The sequence below is a fragment of the Elgaria multicarinata genome, chromosome 4 (genome assembly GCF_023053635.1).
Source record: "Elgaria multicarinata webbii isolate HBS135686 ecotype San Diego chromosome 4, rElgMul1.1.pri, whole genome shotgun sequence".
Classification (NCBI taxonomy): Eukaryota; Metazoa; Chordata; class Lepidosauria; order Squamata; family Anguidae; genus Elgaria; species Elgaria multicarinata.
This window is the reverse complement of record NC_086174.1, coordinates 33921929-33942869: the sequence shown is the minus strand read 5'-3', so window position 1 is coordinate 33942869 and position 20941 is coordinate 33921929. Positions and strand designations below refer to the sequence as shown.

Sequence of the window (20941 nt, the reverse complement as noted above, 5' to 3'; positions counted from 1 at the left end):
AAGACTTGAACTTCAAAGGTAATGAATGCCTCTTTGATGGAGGGTGTGGTCCCAGCTGCTCTTAAAGAAAGGGTACTGTGGCACTTGCTAAACAAATCTAGCTTAGGCTTTAGGAACTTCAACAAATATCCAGTTTCTAATCTTCATTTCTTGAGCAAAGTGGAGAGAATGGGCTGGGAATGCATGTTCCAAGAACCCCCTGGATTTCACCTAAAGCAAAACTCATGATTCCTATTCAGACATTCCAAAACTGGGTAAAATCAATGTGTGGTTGGGGGATTGGTCTTGTGCCCATTGACCTTGACCATAGGCCTCTATGCATTGATTATTCATTGCATACAGAGTCTACATCAATAGGTTCTGGGACAATGTAGACATGACGTTATTTATGTGAATGCAATTAATATACTTTTTAAAATGTAAATAGCAGCTGTGGAGAAGCCTGAGCACCCTTTGAACTTTGCAGGGTGAGGAGGGGAGGTTTCACTCATTCTCTCTCTGCTACAGTCCCAACAAAATCTGATCTTCTAAAAATGCAAGGTAGAGATAGCATGCACAACAAGTAAACAAAAACTTTAGAGTAAGTATGTGTGGCCCCAATTTGGATTGGAACCAGTATTCCTCAGGAAAGGAAGATTAAACTTCCCACATGTTTGCTTTCTGAAGTTCCAACTTACCCTATTTCTTCGATTCTAAGACACAGTTTCCCCCCCATATAAACATCTCTAAAAATGGGGTGCGTCTTAGAATCGCAGGAGTGTCTTAGGTTTTCTTTTTTCTGTTGGTGGTACTGAAATTAGTGTGCATCTTACAATTGATGGCGTCTTACAATCGAAGAAATACTGTACTATACAAGGGTTAGAAAAAGAAGGAAAGCCTCCATTGTCTCCAACGGAGACTCCCCCTTTTTTAACACCCCCATGGGGGTTGGGTGGAATTTTGGGGAGGGAGAGTTTAATCCTCTCCTGGTGTACGCTGGTCCCAATCTGAATTGGGGTTGCACACACCTACTCTAAAGTAAAAAAGAAAAAGTAAGAGAAAGAAGACTCTGCTACATGTTATGCAATTAACGTAATGGGCAGCTAGACACTAGCACAGAGAAGTAAGGTCCGAGGTCACTGGGCACAATTCTGATTCTCCCTTCATGTGTTGATTGTACCCAGTTTTAGAACAGCGAAACAAGGCTAAAATAAAATTGGAAAGTCCTGTTTGGGCAAGAACTCTGAGAGAATTCCAGGGATGTTTTGAATAAGGTGAGAAAATCTCTCAGATGAAACTCACCGCATTCCCGTCTATTGTAAATGTATGGTATACATCTAGACCCACTGTTGTCCTGAATTGTCTAAAGGCATATCTTCCATGATCCTTGCATACTGTACACATACACACAAAGCATTACTTCTTTCTGTTGCAGGCGTGCTGACAGGCTTGCGGCCTTTTGCAAAGTATGCTGTAACCCTAACAACTTGCACTTTGGCTGGCTGTACTGAGAGCTCACATGCCTTGAACATCTCCACTCCACAAGAAGGTAAAGTAATTTCAAAGGTCTTGACTTCCACATTTCAGTCATGAATAATAAAATAGGAGAGGAGCTAAATGCTGCAAAGCCATTTGCTGGAAAACCCCAACCTAATTTGATGACAAAGTGCATTGCCAGACCATAATTGCTCCATTTTTTGGGGGGTGCTAAAATGAATCAAACTCCATACCCTTTAATGACATGCATCTTTAATAGCTGTAATGCAGATTAATGGGCTTTTTAATTGCTGTTACATTGTTCATGCAAGAGCCTTGTCATTAATATGAAGCATCTGAAAGATTAATGAAAGCTTCCTCATTTTACTATGGCTCAGAAGTAAATCTAGAGACAGTCTGACTAAAAAGAATTGATTGTATGGCACAGTATGAAATTGAGAATCAAACGGTTGATTTCCGTGGTCTCTTTTAACTGCTAAACACCAGCACAGGCAACAATTATTTCAGCCTGATGGAACCTCAAAATGCCAATTGGGCCGTTTATTAATCTGTTGTACTTGAAACTTAAAAGTTGCAAGCATAAATTATAGTTTCTGAAGCTGGCATTAACCATGAGAGCAGCAAGAAAGATAAAATATGTTCCAATCCCGCCTTTAGAGAGAGGCCAGCTCAGTAGCTTCTGTGCCTCAATTACTGAATGCGGAGTTTTCAAAAGATTTGCAGGATATTTATATTAAACATAAAAGCAAATAACTTGAGCCAGATTTTAAATTTACACCAGTCTAAACCCACAGCTTTCCTCATGAAATCAATATTACTTGTTTTATTATTAATGGCAAGTTTATACCATAACAACAGAGAGAAGGATTTGGCTGCTTAACATGGTTTTAATTTCTAAAAATAAGACAGATTTGTCTATGTCAAAAGAAGGCCTTTCTATAAGTTAAGATAGCTGTCCTTTCCCCCCTCGTCCTCTATTATGTGGAAATAGTTATATACTAGGAAATTCCTGTTCTAAAATTTTACCTCTGAGGGATCCAACTTCAAAGAGCAAAAAAATTCCAAAGAGAATGAGGCTGACTCACCAGCTAATGAGACAAAGTTCACACGTTATGTGCCACTCGATAAGAGATGGTAGCATTTTACCACGTTCTGTTTTTCACATGATCAGCCATCATAGAGCATTGACTCTTTCCATCTTGGATGCTTGCCCAATAATGTTTGAGTCTGGATTTATTATTCAGATTTATATACCACTTTCCACAGAAGTATCAATTAGAATGGCGTAAAAACAACCATAAATGCAACAATAGTAACAGTACAGTACAATTAATCAGCAATAAAACCACACACTATGATTACATATCATAGCTGGTTGGGGCACACTTCAGGGAAAGCCTCTGTAAAGAGATGAGATTTAAGAGGATGGCAGAACCACGGGGACTTGTCTAATACCAATTGGTAAAGTGCTCCAGAGGGTCAGTGTTTCAACACTGAATGCTATGCTTACTACAAGTGATCCTGAGCCAATCTCTGGAGCATGTGGTACCCTCAGAAGTGCTCCCTCTGATGATTGCAGAGATCAGGCAGGGATATAAGGAGTTAGACAGTCCTAAGATAACCTGGTCCCAAGTTGTTTAGGGTGTTATACATTAACAATAACAACTTGAACTTTGCCCAGTAGATTATTGGCAGCTAGTGCAGGGTTTTTTAGATACTCGAAATCAGTGAGGCTCATCTCTTCTGAAGTTAAGGACAGGTGAGTATTTGCACTGGGTGGAGTTTTAGTGATAGTGAGGAAGCAAGTACTCAGATGGGATGAGCTCAAAATTCAACCTCCCCACTACTATTAAAAAAATGCTATCTATCTCTGCCTGATCCAGACCCATCCCTGAATGTGTTTATTTAATTTATTTTTATGTTATTAATAGAATTATATCACGCCATTCTAATAACATTTATCCGGGTAGCTTTGTCAGGGTGACTGAATTTAAATAACAAAATAACATAGCAATGCAATAAAATACAAAATTACAATAAAAATAAAGCAGAAGAAAAAGCGACATGAAACCACATCAAAACTTCAGTTTTTTTTTTAAAAAAATTCCTATCTACCTTTTTAAAGCTTGGGCGGGGGGGAAGGTCTTTGCAAGGTGCTGAAAAGATTACACAGGTGCTAAGCGAAACTCCCTGGAGAGAGCATTCCATAAGGTAGCACCACTGAAAAGGCTAACTGTTAGTTCCAAGAACATCACTATGTGACTATGCGATTGGGTGGCCACTTATGAATTGTCAAAAAAAAGGAAATGCAGTGCCAAAGAAAAGGCCATGAATTTTCATATAATTTGCATATGTATGATGCAAAGTTAGAAAGAATTACTACAATGTAAATTGAAATACAGTATATCTCACCATAGTGGTGAAGATTGTGACCAGGTGACCTGTGTGCCTGCAGTCCACTGCCAGGTATTATTGATGGACAACTTCAATGCTTAGCTCTTCCTTCTAATGCTCATTTAGCTTTAGACCATTAAAGGACTTCAACTGGACAGCCCTTCAACTAGAGATCACCTTCAAAGCAGAGGACAGTACTCTGGCAACCCTTCAAATGGACAACTGTCCTCTGTAAAAGAGGACACATGGCCACCCTACTATGTGGTGTCTGCTGTTTATGAAAATCCATTCTCAGATATCATTCACAACCTTTAATTCAGGGATGGGCAACTTGTGGCCCACCACATGTTTTGGCCTACAACTCCCATCAGCCATAACTAATGGTGTGGAATGATGGGAATTGTAAGCCAAAACATTTGGAGGTCCACAAGTTACCCATCCCTGCCTTAGTTCAAGGAGCATTATTTTGAAATGTACCCTGTAGTATTTGGAAAGTCACATTCCAAATCCCTAAATCCAGTTAGCATATCCTCAGGTATTCTAAATACACTCACTGATACCTTAGTGAATTGATAAGTTAATGTTGTGCTACCATTTATCATTGAAAATTAAATTGTTTGGGGAAGTCTTTGAAAAAACAAAAACAAATTACAAATTCATAAATGTGCAACCCCGGTAATGAATATGATCATACCGGGGGGTCTCTTTGAGTTTAAGTTTTATTCTTCTCTTCAAAATGCATGCAGTAGTCAGAAGAGGCATTCTAAAGTTGATTCAGAAAACAATCTCATTTATGCAGATGTATTGTCATGTATATAATGATTTTTTTCCTTCACAAAAATCAAATAAAGCCATGGGGAACATGTGTTTTATCCCTCAGAAGGATTGGACACAAAGTCAATGTAAGCAGTTTCTATTTTGGGAAGCTCATGTTGCATGCATAGTAACAATACATTGATGATTCAGAAGACTGACAACAATCATACCCTCCAGCTTTCAGCATTTCCCCATTGAACCATTCATCATTTAACATGCACATTGCCAACCAATATTGGCTGATGCTACACAAAAGGCTTGTGAATGATCAGACTGTCCTCTCAGATGCACAAGGCTGATCCACAACTAGTAGCAAGGGTAGAATATGAACAACACTGAAGAGGGTGGAGCTCAGTGGAAATAGCAAAAGACATTTAAGGTGCAATCCTATCCAGTTAGTCGCCAGCCTCCGAAATCAGAGGCTGCTGACTATTCTATATGTGGCAGCTGGAACACAGAGGGGATCCTCTCCTCCGTGTTCCAGCCGTCCTGCATTTTGGCTAGACAGGTGATTTTGCCTGTCTAGCTGCAGCTTCTGGGAGGAGGGGGAAGGAGCCTGGAGATCCAAAAGGAAGTTGCATAAAGCTGCCTCTCCCCTTTCCCCATCTCTGCCCTCCATTTCTGGGTGTGGAGACATAGTAGACGTGGAGAGAACCCGCCAGCTATGAGGGGGCGGGAAAGAGACAGAGAGTGTGGTCTCTAAACTCCGAGGTCGGAGCCCTGGTTCTGACCTTGGATCCCCGAAAAAGAACAATCCTATGCCCACCCCCGACACTGTCTAAGAGGCATAGGATTGCTCCCTCTGCCAGTTTTCTTGCTAGCTGGGAGTGAGTGGGTGGCTTCTCTCTTCCCTGCAAGGCTCACCTTGCAGCTACTCGAAATACTATTTTGTACTGAAATGAGTGTGCAGGTAGCTTAGTCGTGTTTTGTATACAGATTGTATTATTTATTTGTTATACAATACTTTGTGTACTTGTAAGAATGGAAAAGTAGACAAGAACTTAAAAACACACATTTTAATTATATTTGAATTGTATATTTTGAAACGGTTATGCCCAAAGCTTTAAAACATATGTGGTATACCAATAATAAATACATAAGTAATTCAAAATGTCATGGTTTTTCAATCTTAGTACTTGTTTGAATGTAAATCTATATGTGCTGTTATACATTTCTCTCCTTCATTTCTCTCCACAGCTCCACAAAATGTCCACCCGCCCACAGCTATTTCATTCCCCACATCTTTATTGCTGAGTTGGGCTCCACCAAGAACTCCAAATGGGATTATAACACAATATTCTTTATACATGAATACACAACTAATTTATACTGGAAATGAAACCAAACATATTGTCAAGGGTGAGTTGTTTTTGGAGACCTGTATATAATTATGTGACACAGAGTGCAGTAGACATTTTCATCTGGTGTTTTTAAGTTTTATACTGAATATCTTTTCTGATTCAAATATCAGGCAATGTGAAACAATAAAGCCAATCCAGATATATTTTGGGGGGTGTATTATCAGGACATCACTGAAATTTTGGAAGCGATCCTCATCTGACAAACCTTTTGCCCATTTGACTAGTAAATGACTTTAAATATAAAGTAAAACTATATATCTACATATTAAGAAATATATATTAGGTAATAAAAGGAATATGTTTGCTATTTTGGTAGTTCAAGGACACTACAATTTTGGTTTTATTTTGGGCACATCATCTGACTTATCATAACTCAATTACTCAGATCTTGATGACAGCTAAATGGATGAACTGATCACATTGAAAAGGATTGTGTTGATGTGAGAACATAGGAAGTCGCCTTATTCCAGGTCAGATCATTGGTTCAGCTAGTTTAGTATTATCTAGACTGGCATTGTCTCCACAGGGTAACAGACAGGGTTCCCTGCCCCACCCCCTCAGCCGTACATTGAGATGCAGGCAGGATGCATCTAATTGGTGGGAGGAGGTGATGGCGGAGAGGAGGAGACATGCAAAATTATGGAAGTGGAGGCAGGTGAAGTGGAGGAGGAGGAGGAGGCAGCGGCAGCAAGTGAATAGACTGTGGAGGACAAGGAAGAGGTGGGCATGGGGAAGGCAGGAGGGGAGCTGAGTACCCATTCAAGAGTGTGGCTGCCCACCCCCCGCAAAACCTTTCATCAGGGTGAGTGACCCTTCTGAGCCTGTGGGCCCTTGATAGCTATTCCACCGTGTTGACCCCTGATACCAGGCCTCATGGTGAGAAAGGAAAAATGCAGGTTGCTTACCTGTAACCGTAGTTCTTCGAGTGGTCATCTGTGCATTCACACACTATGGGCTTCTGCGCCTGCGCGGAACCAGTGTCGGGAACTTCAATAACTGAGTAACAATTTTTGGCAGGAGCCCTGCCCACCATCCTACTGCGCATGTCCAGGGGGTCCCGCCATGCTCCTCAGTTCTCTTTCGACCGCGCTACTACCAGCACGTCGGGAGCTTCTCTCTTCCTTAGAGAACACTTTAGCTGAGTTTTTCCCTTTCTTCCTCAATTTTCTTATTCTTCACCTTTGTCTTCGTCTTCTTCTCTTTTCATTCATATATATATATATATATATATATATATATATATATATATATAAAATCGGAATTGAATATCCTGGAGGAGGGCATTGCTGGCTGGGTGGAACAGGAGTATGCTACAGCGTTTTGTTGCAAGCCCCACTTTGTCTGTTATAATGTGCAAATTATGTCATTTATTTGTTCAATAAATGTATATGCTGTTTAAGAAAAGAATTTACCAAATTGCTGTACAATATAAAAACATAATCACAACACAATAAGATACAATAGAGTATGTGTTCCAGCCTGGTTATGGAAGTGAATCAGCCTAGATTGCCCTAATGCCTGACCCTGTAAATTCTGCTCAGTATCTCTGTGGACTTTGATACTGTTGACCATGGTATCCTTCTAGACTCGCTCTAAGGTTTTGGAGGCACCTTGTTCTGGTTCTACCTGCAAGGTTGATTTCAGGGAATAATACTGGATAACTGTTCCTTGACTCCATTTCAACTGAGCTGTGGGGTTTTGCAAGGTACTATCTTGTCCCCAATGTTGTTTAACATTTATATGAAGATTTTAGGAGTGGTCATTAATGGATTTGGATCAAAGTGCTATCAGTATGCCCTGTAACATTTGAAGTAGGTGAGGCTGTGAAAGCCCTGGATCTATGTCTGGACTGGATAAAGGCCAATAAAATGAAGCTGAATCCTGGCAAGATGGAGGCTCCATGGGTGAATGATTCCCGAGTCCAAAAGACAGACTTATTACTGCTCTGGATGGGGTTGCACGCTCTCTGAAAGAACAGGTTCATAGTCAACCCAGTCACAGTGGTCATTGACTAAAGCACTCCTGGTGGTTCCACCTGCGCCTGAGGTCTATTTAGAGTTTAGAGTATCTGTAGAATTCATTGCCAGTTCATGTCAGGCAAGCACCAAAATTGCTCTGCTTTTTGGTGACTGCTAGGGATGCTGGAAGAATCTGTTTGGGGGCAGGGAGAGGAACTCAGTGAGTTTCCCTTGGTTCTTATTTTGGTCCATTTTCCACTAACCAGACCAGCTCGCTGCCGCAAGTCAGGCCAGTTAACGGATTTTCTGTGTTTTCAGTTTGCTCAAAGCACAGCCACGATTTGTGCAAATTTCTGCCACAATTTCCACAAATCTCTATTTGTGCAAATTGAGGCCTGCCCACGCCCCCAGCTGCAAAAAGTCCTTGGCGGCTTGGCTCGCCAATGTAATCTGAGTCAGGTAGGCAGTGGAACTCTGTTGAGCCCCAAAAGTGATGGACATCCCTAAGTGCCTGCTAAAGACATTCTTATTTAAATAAACCCTTCCTGACCATCCATGGTTTTATTGGTACAATTTGATTTTAAATATGTTTATTCTTTTGCATTTTGACATGTTTTATTACTTTTCATTACTCAGGATTTTTCCAGACACAGTAGTCTATACATGTTATATACAGTGAAATATACAACTATACACATCTAAGAGTTTTTCTACAAGAGGCTTTTAGCCCTCCACTTTACCAAGGCTTCTGCTTCCAGATTCTTTGTGGGATTAAGATTCTTTACACATGTTTTTTCTGCCTTTCTATATGTTCCACTACATAACCACTAGGTGGTGATGTGGTATAACAGACTTGCACAAATAACACTAGGGTTTCATGCTGCCATTCATGCATATACCAGAAATATCTTGTTAATGGTTCCCAAATAGTTCCAAACAATAGGAGGGGCCCTGGAGGTTGATGATGTCATATAAAGCACCTGCAAACTACTGTAAGTGAAGAATTACGAGCACACAATAAATCCCTCGTGTAAAGAGGCTCTAAAAGCGTAGCTAGCAGCATACTCTATCAACAAAAATAGATCTGAGCAAACATGGGTAAAAATAAACATTTTTACTATATGCCTAAAGCTCACAATTGTTGTTGCATGCCTTAATTCCAAGGCAAGAGGATTCCAGAGGATGGGGGCAACTGCACTAAATGCCCTTTTTGAGTGGCTACCAGAGGAATCAGTGGAGCATGCAGAAGCTTGAGAAGCATCTCCCCTAATGAGCAAAGGGAGTGGGAAGTAAGGGACAAGGCAGTCTCTCAAATTATTAATTATCTTAACAGATCATGAGCCTTCAAACAACTCTGTTTCATAGGGGTATAAAGTAATGATTACCCAAACCACCAGGGATTTCGCTGTTGCTTAAGGAACCTCACTAAACAGCTTTTAAAAACTGCATTTGGACATTATAAACAGGGCTTATACCATATACAATGAATGAGCGGATAGCTAATTTAGGCAGATTCTGATTATGAACATCACTAAGATTGCAATTCTATACATGATTTTAGGAATCCCATTGAACTCAAGTGAGGGTTACTCCAGAATAGATGTGTACAGAATTGTACAATAAGTGTTACCCATAGTGCAAAGGGGGAAAGAAAGAACTAGCAGGTGCTAGTTCTTAAATACTCATTCTGCATGAGAGTGCTGTGAAGATCTATTCTAAATAGGAGCTCCAAGTCCATTTTTTGTAGAGTGTTGATTAAGAGCCACTGCCTGGAGCTCTGGAGCTCAGCCAATTATTTATTTATTTGTTACACGGAATATAAGAGTCACATTTTCCACTAAGCAGGAGATATCAAAGCTTCATATGATGAACATACAAGACAAATCAGCAGTTTGTCTTAATAAAAACAGTAACAAATAAAATAAAAGCAGTTTAGGTCTAGCAAAGATCGTCAGGCATCATAAAGAATCAACAATTGTGATCGAGAACCCAAAAGCCTATAAAGTGGAGACAAACCAAGTCTCCCCTATATGATTGCCAAAACATGTATGCGCCCCTGCTCCTGTTTCTTTAGCAGCAGCTTGATCTGCTCATGATGATTTTCTATGCTCTGTAAACATGATATCCTTCCATGTTGATCCACCTGCTCATTTCTGCAGTGTTGAGAAATTAACAATATAATCTTATGTATGTTTACTTGGAAGCAATTACCACTAATGGGGCTTATTCCATGGTAAATGTCTGTAGGATTGCAACCTACGGGTGCAATCCTATGCATGTTTAGACAGTCCTACAACTGGGAATGCTGGGAATTGTAGGACTTTTTTAAGAACATAAGAAATCCCATGCTGGATTAGACCAAGGGTCCACCTAGTCCAGCACTCTGTTCAGCCAGGGACCAACAAGGCAGGACATGATGCAACAGCACCCTCCCACCCATGTTCCCCAGCAACTGGTGCACACAGGCTTACTGCCTCGAATACTGGAGAAAGCACGCAACCATCAGGGCTAGTAGCCATTGATAGCCTTCTCCTCCAGGAATTTATCCAACCCCCTTTTAAAGCCATCCAAATTGGTGGCCATCACTACATCTTGTGGTAGTTAGTTTCATAAATTAACTATGTGCTGTGTGAAGAAGTACTTCCTCTTATTTGTCCTAGATCTCCCACCAATCAGCTTCATGGGATGACCCCGGATTCTAGTATTTTTGAGAGAGGGAGAAAAATGTCTCCCTATCCACATTCCCCATACCATGCAGAATTTTAGTTGCGCTTTTCTGCACTTTTTCCAGCTCTATAATATCCTTTTTTAGGTATGGTGACCAGAACTGCACAAAGTATTCTAAGTATGGTCGCACCATAGATTTGTATAAAGGCAGTATGATACTGGCAGTTTTATTCTCAATTCTTTTTCTTATAATGCCTAACATGGAGTTTGCCTTCTTTACAGCAGCTGCACACTGGATGGACATTTTCATCGAGCTGTCCACCACAATCCCAAGATCTCTTTCTTGTTTGGTCTAAACATGCATAGGATTGCCGCTTAAATTGATTAAGGAAAAATATTAGGGCACATCATGCTCTGTAGGCTAGTCTGTCAGGAATTGGGAAATTCTTCTAAATCCCTTACAGAACATTCAAAACTGAGTTAGCAATAGACTTAGGGAGCATGGAGTGAGGATTTGAGAGGAGGAGGATTATGTACACTACCTTGGGTTCCTTGGAGGAAAAACGGTGGGATATAAATGAAATAAATAAAATAAATTTGAGGATTCTGCTGTCAAGTGACAGATGCTGCAGCATAAAGGAAATTAAACACAAATACAGCAGCAAGCAGGTTTGCTTAAGAATATTAACTATTGCTATGTACAAGGAATGGGCAGGAAGTTTGTTCCAGTTTGGTTTTGATAAGAATTTACCAGAAATTCCAAATTTCTCCCTATTTGGGACAAAAAAACTGGGATTTTAAATAAATTAGGGAGAAAACAAAATGGAAAAAAAATGTCCACCCAGGCCCAGAGCTTTGAGTGCTTAGCTCTTAAAAGTTTGTGTCTGAATCACTGCATGTTAAACCATATTAGCAGTTATATTAGGATTGCTACCTCTTTTTTCTGACATGCTCCTCATCTTTGATAGCTGTGTGGCAGGCAGATACATGGTCCATGCTGGGAAGAGCTGTACCTATTGAATGTGGCTGGTGGAGATGGGTGAGAATTTCATTTCAGTTCATTTCTGACAAGAATTTAGCAAAATTTACAAAGTTCATATTTGGGAGAGAAAGAATTTGAGTTTGTTGGTTTTGAAAATTCAAATGCAGAAAAATTGAAACAGACAGATTCACCCATTTCTGATCTGGATAGTGGTGCATCAGCAAGGCTGGCTTCATGTTGTACCAGGACTGCCATAAAATGGCTTCTAGGATAGTAGCTCCTGGCCACAAGATTACCTGCTGGCAGTAGCTGGGTCAGTTTTAAATTTCCCACAATGCCTCCAACACACTGGATCACCAAGCCAGCCACTTTTTCAAGGGGCCCCAGAGCAAGTATCAGTGCTGATGAGCCCTACCAGGAATGCTGGGCTCCCAACAACTGCCCAAAGTTTCTAGGTACTGAAGCTGGACCTGTGAAATGACAGCTTGCTTACACAACGCAGAAGGATACTTTCTACCAATTGCATTGCACTATCCTAGCTTACAAGAGAGGAAGGGAAGATGCTCAGTGGCAGAGTAAATGCTTTGCATGTACAAGGTCCTAGGTTTGACCCTGGCATCTCCAGGTAGGACTGGAAAAACACCTGTCTGAAACCCTGGAGAGTTGCTAGCTGCCACTGTTGACAATACAATGATAGACCAATGGTCTGAGACTCAGTATAAGGCAGCTTCCTGTGTACTGTTAGTTGCACGGATGTAGCATCTCATTTTATGTGAACATGTGAAACATGATTGGGTCTAAATTGGCCACAATCCAAGTATTCAGGCTTAACTGGTTTGTGAAGCAACATGTGGCTCATTTTCCGCTGACACAAGGTCTTTGAATGTGTAGCATTTCTGCATTTTGAGTTGGTAGAGAACACCTTACAATACATTCAGTTAAAATTTCTTGCCATGCACATCCCATAAGCTACTAGTGTGGTGGGTCACTTCTGACACTGAAAAATGAGTCCAGTTAGAGAACCCCCTGAAGGCTGTTGATGTATACTATAATAAATAGTGCACACTTTAAGTCAAACTTTTTCATTCTGTATTCAAAGGTAATGGATTTTCAGTAACCATAGTAACCTTGGTGTATTTCTGGATAAATACATGAGGTATATACATTTTGGTTTTATTTTTGAATATAAACTACCACATTATGTATTGCTAATAATATGAAAAATAGGATATAGGTTCACATAATGACAGTTTAAACTAGTATGCATTTTTCTTCTGCAAAAAAAATAAATATTTATCAAATGCATAGGTGCAATTAATATCCCCCCTCCAGGTTTTTCTATATTCTTGTAGCGTCGTTTATCTTTCTTTTTTCTTTTTCTTTTCTTTTTTGCAAGATCTCCATCAATCTTTTGTGTGTGTCGGTGTGCACATGCTCTCCCATGCCTCTATTCGTAAGAATTTGGAAACAGAGGTGATTGTAGTTTTATAATTTAAAGTATTAACAATAAGTGCTATTAATAATTGCTATAGTCCATAGGGTTGCCACTCCCTGGTCAGATACCCCATTCAATAGTCGGCCACTTTCAAGTGTCTATACCTGGTTTTGTGGAATGAAGACTGGATTGGAATTCTGTTGGTGCACTGACTACCTCACTGCCTAGCAGTCCTCTTGCCTGAGCTGGCAGAGGTGGACTCAGGTGTGGTACCGAAGATCCCAAGTTTTTAGGTCTTGGTGGACTTCATTCATGCCAAGTCTGTCTTTTCTGGTTCAGTTCAGGATTTCATGGGCCTCTCTCAAATTGTATCCTGTCCAAAACATGTGTCGGCACACACATTTGAACTGTTCTTCTGTGCTAGAGTGGGGATGATGATCTATGTAAGTGGGGGAAGGGTTGGGGTACTGATTTCAATGTAATAGATTACAATCTGATCCTGGGTTGGACTTTATGCTGCCTCTATCTAATGCCAGGGTGAAGAATCAAATTTGATGGTCCTCCCCAGGAAAGTTATAGATCCAGAAGGGTTCCTAATGGCTCTTGAGAAGCTTTCTTGCAGCTTTTGCTGGCGGTCCACCTGAGGTGGATTCCTGGAATTGGGAGATGAGTAGAGCTATCACTCATACAATCACTCCTGAACGTCCTCAGTCAAGTGTTAGAGTCAATTGAGCTCTTTGATATTCTTAGGAGCTGAAGGCATTGTAACAAGGTCAACAATTGAAGCGCAGATGACAGAAAACCCATAGGAATATGATCAAACACAAAGAGGGGGATATTTTAGGGCTTATCCTGTGACAGTGATGGTGGCAAAGAAAACCAGTGGAGTGGGCCGGTGGAGTTCTTAGAATTTGTACACTGCCTTCTGTGGGCAATTATGCCCTGAAAGGCAGTCTAGAAATAAATTAAAATAACTTAAAATATCTGCAGTAGCATTGTTCTATGATACGTCTGTCTTGAAAGACAGAGAATTATCAATTCTTTTTATAGTTCTATGCCACTTTTTGTGTGAAACCAAGTCTAAAGTTATTTACAATCAGTCAGTCAATCAGTCATAAGCAACCTAGTAGTTGTACTTATGAGGCACCAGCAAAAATATAACAACCTGAATCCAAATACTACATTCGAGGTCTCCCATCTAAAATGCTCAGGGAATTATTTTTTTAAAAAAGCTTTCCTATTTAAGCAGCAAACCACAATCTATCTCACAAACAGCTTTTGAAAATTCTGGCAATATTAAAGAGGCTTGCCATGAAATGAAAATGGTGGATGTTCAAGAAGCACAAATCGTTACTGTGTATGTGCAGATGTTTTGATCCAGGCTATTGTGACTAAGCATCTCTGCCTGTGATAAAGAGCTGTACTAGTGATCATGTGATAAACAAACTTTCATAATTATCCTTGAATAATTGTCCTGAAATTTGAAGAAAGGGGATGAAAGGAAAGGCCAAATATTTTGATTATGTTTTTCTGATCAAAAATTGGGGGGAGGGGGCATTCTATTAAACACATTCCATTAAATGATCATTATATATTCTTACAATATACTTTTGGTACTTCAAAGATAATGCTGCATTTTCATAATGTTCCAATAGGTTTTACACATTCCCAGTCCTACAACCCCAATCCTGTGCAAAATTACACAGCAGCATAATCTCCTTGGAATAAATTTGGTCTAACCACTCATTACATTATACCAGGGATGTATGAGAAATTCACTTCAATTCTTTTTTAACCAGAATTTTCCCAATATCCACTTCCCAAAATTGAACGTATACCCAAACGCAATCTGCAATCAAAGTCCATACATTTCTGACCTCACGATGAGAATTACAAAAAAAGTTCCAAAAATGTGAACTTTTGGGAAACGCATACACACTTTAATCAATGGGAGGAAATGGTAAAAATGTGCACAATTTGGAAAAATGTGCACAAAAAAATATCCACCAATTTTCAAGAAAAAAAGAAAAAAGAATGCTCCCAATCTGATACAGCCATGAGTCAGAACAAGCTTCTAGGTGGAATTTGGAAAACCTTGATGAACTTGAATTTTGCTGACTCACACATCCCTATAATATACTTCTTTTAAAAAAATCCAAAGAGTCCCAGTGTAACTTTTGACTTTTTGTGTGTCATTACCATACCACAGCACAAACTGCTTTTGAAACTCGCATTTTGAAAGCAGTTTTTCTCATGCTACATGGGAGTTTGCTGTTTGATGTAAATCAATTTTAAAGGTTCCTTGAACTCACTGAACTAGTTGCATAGTTCTTTGGATCCTGGCCATAATCTGCCTCAACAAAACTAAATTGAACATAATTTTGTAAGCTTTTCCACACCCTTTCTGGCAATCAAAACTGAAAATGAGGAAACAGTTAAAACTCAAGTTAGTTTCATACTTATTGATGATAATGGCAAACTGCTGTGAGTTCTCCCCCTATTCCAAGTCTTGTCATAGCATATTAAGGTTCCTTGATGTCTCATCCCCTATGATACATGCCTTAGTCACATCACATTGGATTACATAAGCCTGCGTTTGGAGAGTGCTCAGAAACTAGAGTGGGTTCAGGATGTGGCAGCCAGATTGTTAATGGGCTGAACGTAGAGAACACTTGACTCTCCTATTGGAACAGCTGCAGTAGATGCCGATCTGTTTCCAGGCACAAGTGCAAGTGATGCCCTTTAAAGCCCTGAATGGGATAGATAGTTTAATGGTTTGTCCTGGGACAAGGTAGTTTTCTATGTACCTAAGTTTTAAAAGTACTTTGTTTGCCAAACAGCATAGTTGTGTACAACTGAAGTTACAGGAAGCCAGATTCCAGCTGGACATCAGGAAAAACTTCCTGAGTGTTAGAGCAGTACGACAATGGAACCAATTACCTAGGGAGGTCGTGGGCTCTCCCACACTAGAAGCATTCAAGAGGCAACCATCTGTCAGGTATGCTTTGAGGTGGATTCCTACATTGAGTAGGGGTTGGACTCGATGGCCTTATAGGCCCCTTCCAACTCTATTCTATGATTCTATGATATCCACACCAAGAATGCCATTCCCAGTGAATAATTTTTGTCACATATTGAACAGTTCTATATCTGTTATTTTAATACTGTTGTATGTTTTTTTTAATCTAAACTTATTATTAAAGGAAAGCAACAGCCTTCAAATGTATCTGGAGACTACTGATTATCTGAACCTGTTTCATTCAGGCTTTTGGCCATGATATGGGACTGAGACTGCTTTGGTCTCTTTGGTTCCTATGTTAGGAACTAGATTGGGAAGTGTGACCCCTATTAGTTCTCCTGGATACCTCAGCAGCTTCTGATATCATTGACCATGGAATTCTTCTTGGCCTCCTGGCAGGGGTGGTCATTGTGGGAGCTGTTTTGCAATGGTTCCTTTCTGTCAGGCCATGTCAGTTTCACATGTCAGTTTCATTCCTTTCTTGAATGGGGTGCTGTATTTATATACAGCTCCCCATTCAAGAATTTCAGAGTGGTGGACAAACCACATTAAAAGTATATTTTTAAAAGAAACAAAAGTGCAATGAAACAGCAGCTGGTTATTAAGGGAAGGCTTCCTGGAATAACTATGCTTTTAGGAGGAGCCAGAAGGAATACGAAGTTGGTGCCTGCCTGATCTCCAGAGGTAAGGAATTCCATAGGATGAGGGTGACTGTTAGCCTGTGGGATCCCTCAGATTTCTATCTTGTCCCCCATGTTATTTGATATTTACATGAACTACTGCAGAAGTCAATCTGAGCTTTGAAGTAAGTTGCCACTAATATGCTGATGATATCTTTATTGCTTTCTGCCACCTAACATCACGGAAGCAGTTAAGAACATAAAAAGAGCCATGCTGTGTCAGACCAAGAGTCCATCTAGTCCAACACTCTGCTCAAATGGTGGCCAACCAGCTGTTGACCAGGAACCCACAAGCAGGACATGAGTGCCAAGCATCTCCCCATCCCTGTTCCCCAGCAACTGGTGTTCATGGTTGAAATTCTCGAATGTTGCCTAGGTCTGATAATGGGCTGGGTGATGGTGAGCAAGCTGAAGTTAAATCCAGATAAGATAGAGGTGTTGTTGATCAGTAAGCCTGACTTCAGCCTGTTTTGGAAAGGGTTGTACTCCCTGAAGGATCAGGTCTACAGTCTGGGAGAGCTCCTTGATCCTACACTGTCCCTGGATCTTCAGGTGGGAGCAGCAGAAAGGAGTGTGCTCACTCGTTTATGCTTGGAGTATCAGATATGATCTTTCTTCATTTCCTCTGACCTGGCAACAGTTATCCTTGCTTAAATTACATCACTTAGACTACAGCAATGCAATGCACCCTACATTGGGCTATTTCTGAAGAATGTCTAGAATCTTCAGTTGGTCAAAGTACAACAACTAGGCTGCTAACCAGTGCACAGTATCGGGACTGTATTAAAATGGTTTTGAAATACTTGCACTGGTTGCCAGTTTTTTTCCGCGCTCAATTCAAGCTTTTGGTTTTTTGGTTTCTGTTTTAATTGCAGATGAATGTAGAATTGGGATGGAACAGATGTATGAATGAACACATGTGAAGCGGACACGGGCTGGAAATAGACATATTATGTGCCAGAGCAGGCAGAGAGCCATATGGATGCTCCTGAAACAACAGATGTGTGCTGTGGGCAAAGTGGCAGATGCCAGGATTGTGGTGTGGGTAGCAATTAGTGATGTCATCAAAACTTTTACTTTCTTTGGTAAGAAATTATGAACCATTGAAGGTTTATGGTGAGTTGGCATGATTTGGGAAGTAGGGCTTGACTTGGGGTCTTGGAGCTTCATGGCAGTGAGATAGGGTGGGGTGGGGTAAGGACCCTGGGGTCCAAATCAGGGCCAGCATCAGTGGATGGAATTGTTGGGTGCTTGCCAAGGACCAACCCCAGCAGGAGAGCGCTTCCAATTCCTGGAGCCCACTGGACTTACTCTTCCTCCTCCTTGCTGTCACAACCTGTTCACTTGTCCCATCTAAGCAAGTACACAGTGACAGGAGCCTGGAGAAGGAGCAGCCACTTCTGTTCACCTTGCCATCTCCCAGAGAGTTGGCTGTGTGGTTTGGGTCCAAACAGTTAGAGAGGGGGGGCAGCAGCAATGATAGCAGTGAGGAAAGTGTAGGCCCAATTGCAGAGGATGCCTATTGAGGGCATCTTGCCTAAAGCCCCCCAAAACTTATAGCCAACACTGCTCTAAAAAGATTGGAATTGGCTCAGAATATTCCAAGCTATTCTTTTTTTATTATTATTTTAGGGGAAAACATTGTCTATTCTGAGCCAATCAAAATTAAGCCTGTGGAGCCCAGACGTCATTAGTAGCAGTGCAGCTTCTAAATGACGAAAGTCCCATTATTTTTTTATTTATTATTTATTCATTACATTTCTATACCGCCCAATAGCCGGAGCTCTCAAACCATCAGGGTTTGAGCCTGAGATGACAACTGTATCACCAAGGTAGGGCAGCAGGGGTGGGGATAATGGTCAGTCTTCCCTAATGCTTCCCCTTGGTCTGGCAGGAGAGCGAATGGAGAAAATTGTGGCAGACTATAGCTGCAATCTTATGCATATGTGCCTGGGAGCAAGCTCCCATTGAGTTCAGTGAGACTTCTGAGGAAACATGAATGAGATTGCACTGCAATGCAAAGGGTCAATTTTTTTGGTGATGGGGAGCTTAGGACAGGTGCAAAGAAGGGAGGGGAATTTCATTCCCCCAGATTTCTCCTGCCCTGAAGTTCTTTTCCATCCATATAACTGCTCTCCTTCCCCTTCTGCATTACCTAGTGTTATAGGACTGGGGGAGTCAGGTGTGAATCTGGGACTGCTAGCTGGCTGGCTTCATGGCAGAAAATAGTGATAATTTAGATTGTACATCATGTCCTGGAAATGATATCATATTCCAACCCCTTCTCCAAACCTCCGCAAATCAATCTTGTGGATGAAACCTTAAAAATGCATCTTTCTTTTGATAAATATTATAACGATAACTAACATCACATTATATATAGAAATGGCAGCATTATTTATTTATTTATTTGGATTTTGTTTATTTCTACAGTTATTTCTGAGTGGCCTTTAAGCCAAGAAAGTGATTTGCCATTTTAAAAAATGAAAACAGTTTTAAGACTTCTTGCTTCAGTCTACCCTTTTATTCTTAGTTATGGCAACAATGGTAAGAATAGGTAACACCACACCATTACAACGGGCAGATCATCCTAGGTTTCTGGAGTAATCAACTCCCCCCCCCCATAAAGTATAATGCAAACGTAAGGGAGTACAGTCTGTCTGACAACAGTGACATTGTCATTGATCGGCACTGAGTGTCATTAATTCCACATATGCAGGATGCGGATTCAGCATACCCAAAACCAAAGGGCAAATAGGGCTAGATGAGTTTGGCAGATCAGGGCTTCAGTCTAAAAACAGAAGCATTTTATCCGTTCGCTAGCCTTAACAGTATGTGGAAGATAGAGCAGAAGCAATATGTTTATTTGTAGCATCTCTCCGCTGTATCATTTTCTCTAGCAGTGCATTAGAGCAGTGTTAAATAAAATCTGCTTATTTAAAATCCTTTTAAATAGTGTTTAAATATTTCCTGCTGATACAATCTGCTAAAGTGGTTATCCTTGCTGCAGATTTCAGTTAACCTTGTCGCAGATACTAAGCCCAAAGCTACGCACACTTTTAGGGGCTTTGATTATGGAGCAAAACCTAATGGTGTCATTATAATACCACAGCTGGACAGGCTTCTGGAGTCCTTGTCCTCTGATCAGATTTGGGTAACATAATGAGCCAGGGGAGAACGCACATGGTCCCTGCCTGGACTGCTGGGCCCTCTCACGCTATTAAGGAAACTTTCGAAAAATAAATACATAAGGATAACAGCATAAAAAGGTCTAATAAAAAAGATCTGACAACCCACCCATAACCGCCCAGTGGTAAGAAAAGATACTTCCTATAGTGGCTACAGCTCTGGATTATGATGCAACATGATTTTGTTGATGAATAGTTTCCTGTTCTTGCAAGCCGCTTTGAACATAATTTGGAAAAGTAGCAGACCAATAAAGTTGTTGATGATGATGAAGAAGAAAAAGGCTAGAACCAAAATTACATACCATTTTAAAGGAAAGATATGATTGATATCTTCTATTCAGAAATGGATTCTTTAGCAAAGGGTGCACATGTTCAAAGACCTAACGACTGAGCATCCTTTGTGGGAACCAAATTGAATTTCTAAAATGACTGGAATGATTTTTTGCCCCTTAATCGTCACTTAAATTTCTTAATCTAATTTTAATCCCAAATCCTTATTTCCAAACGCTAAGCACCAAAAATCTTTCGGGAACTGCTCAGCTCCATTTAAATAATCAAATAGGTTTGTAGAAATGTCAAGTATTCAGAAGCTCACAAATTGATGGCTATGGACAGCATTTAAAAGCCTTTCCAGGTTGTAATTTTTTAGGGAAGTAAATGTGCATTTGTTGCTCTCAGTTCAGGCACCTCCCCTTGGGATGTTATTTCTTTGCTGTGTTGAAAGAACACATTTGGTCAGCATTTTGTAGTTGGGGAAAAATTGGGAGACTTTTCTCCACAGTGAACATCCATTAGTAGTATTATAAATATATATAATTAACAACTATGGAGGAACACAGAACACCGCTAACTGTGGGCAACTACAACATATTCTTGAAATGCAAGGTAGTGAGTGTCTGCCTGGTATCAGTTGAAGAATGATTCATTATTTAAAGTTACTGTGTTTTCTTCGAACATGTCCAATT

At 40.4% G+C, this 20941-nt stretch overlaps 1 protein-coding gene across 1 annotated transcript in view; it reads left to right on the top strand.

Moving 5' to 3' along the window:
• USH2A (usherin) overlaps positions 1-20941 on the top strand; it is a 594633-nt gene that overhangs the window by 219938 nt on the left and 353754 nt on the right. The window contains exons 31-32 of the mRNA XM_063125387.1: positions 1415-1528; positions 5884-6045. Of these exons, the coding sequence (XP_062981457.1) occupies positions 1415-1528; positions 5884-6045 (276 nt within the window). The remainder of the gene's footprint in view (positions 1-1414; positions 1529-5883; positions 6046-20941) is intronic.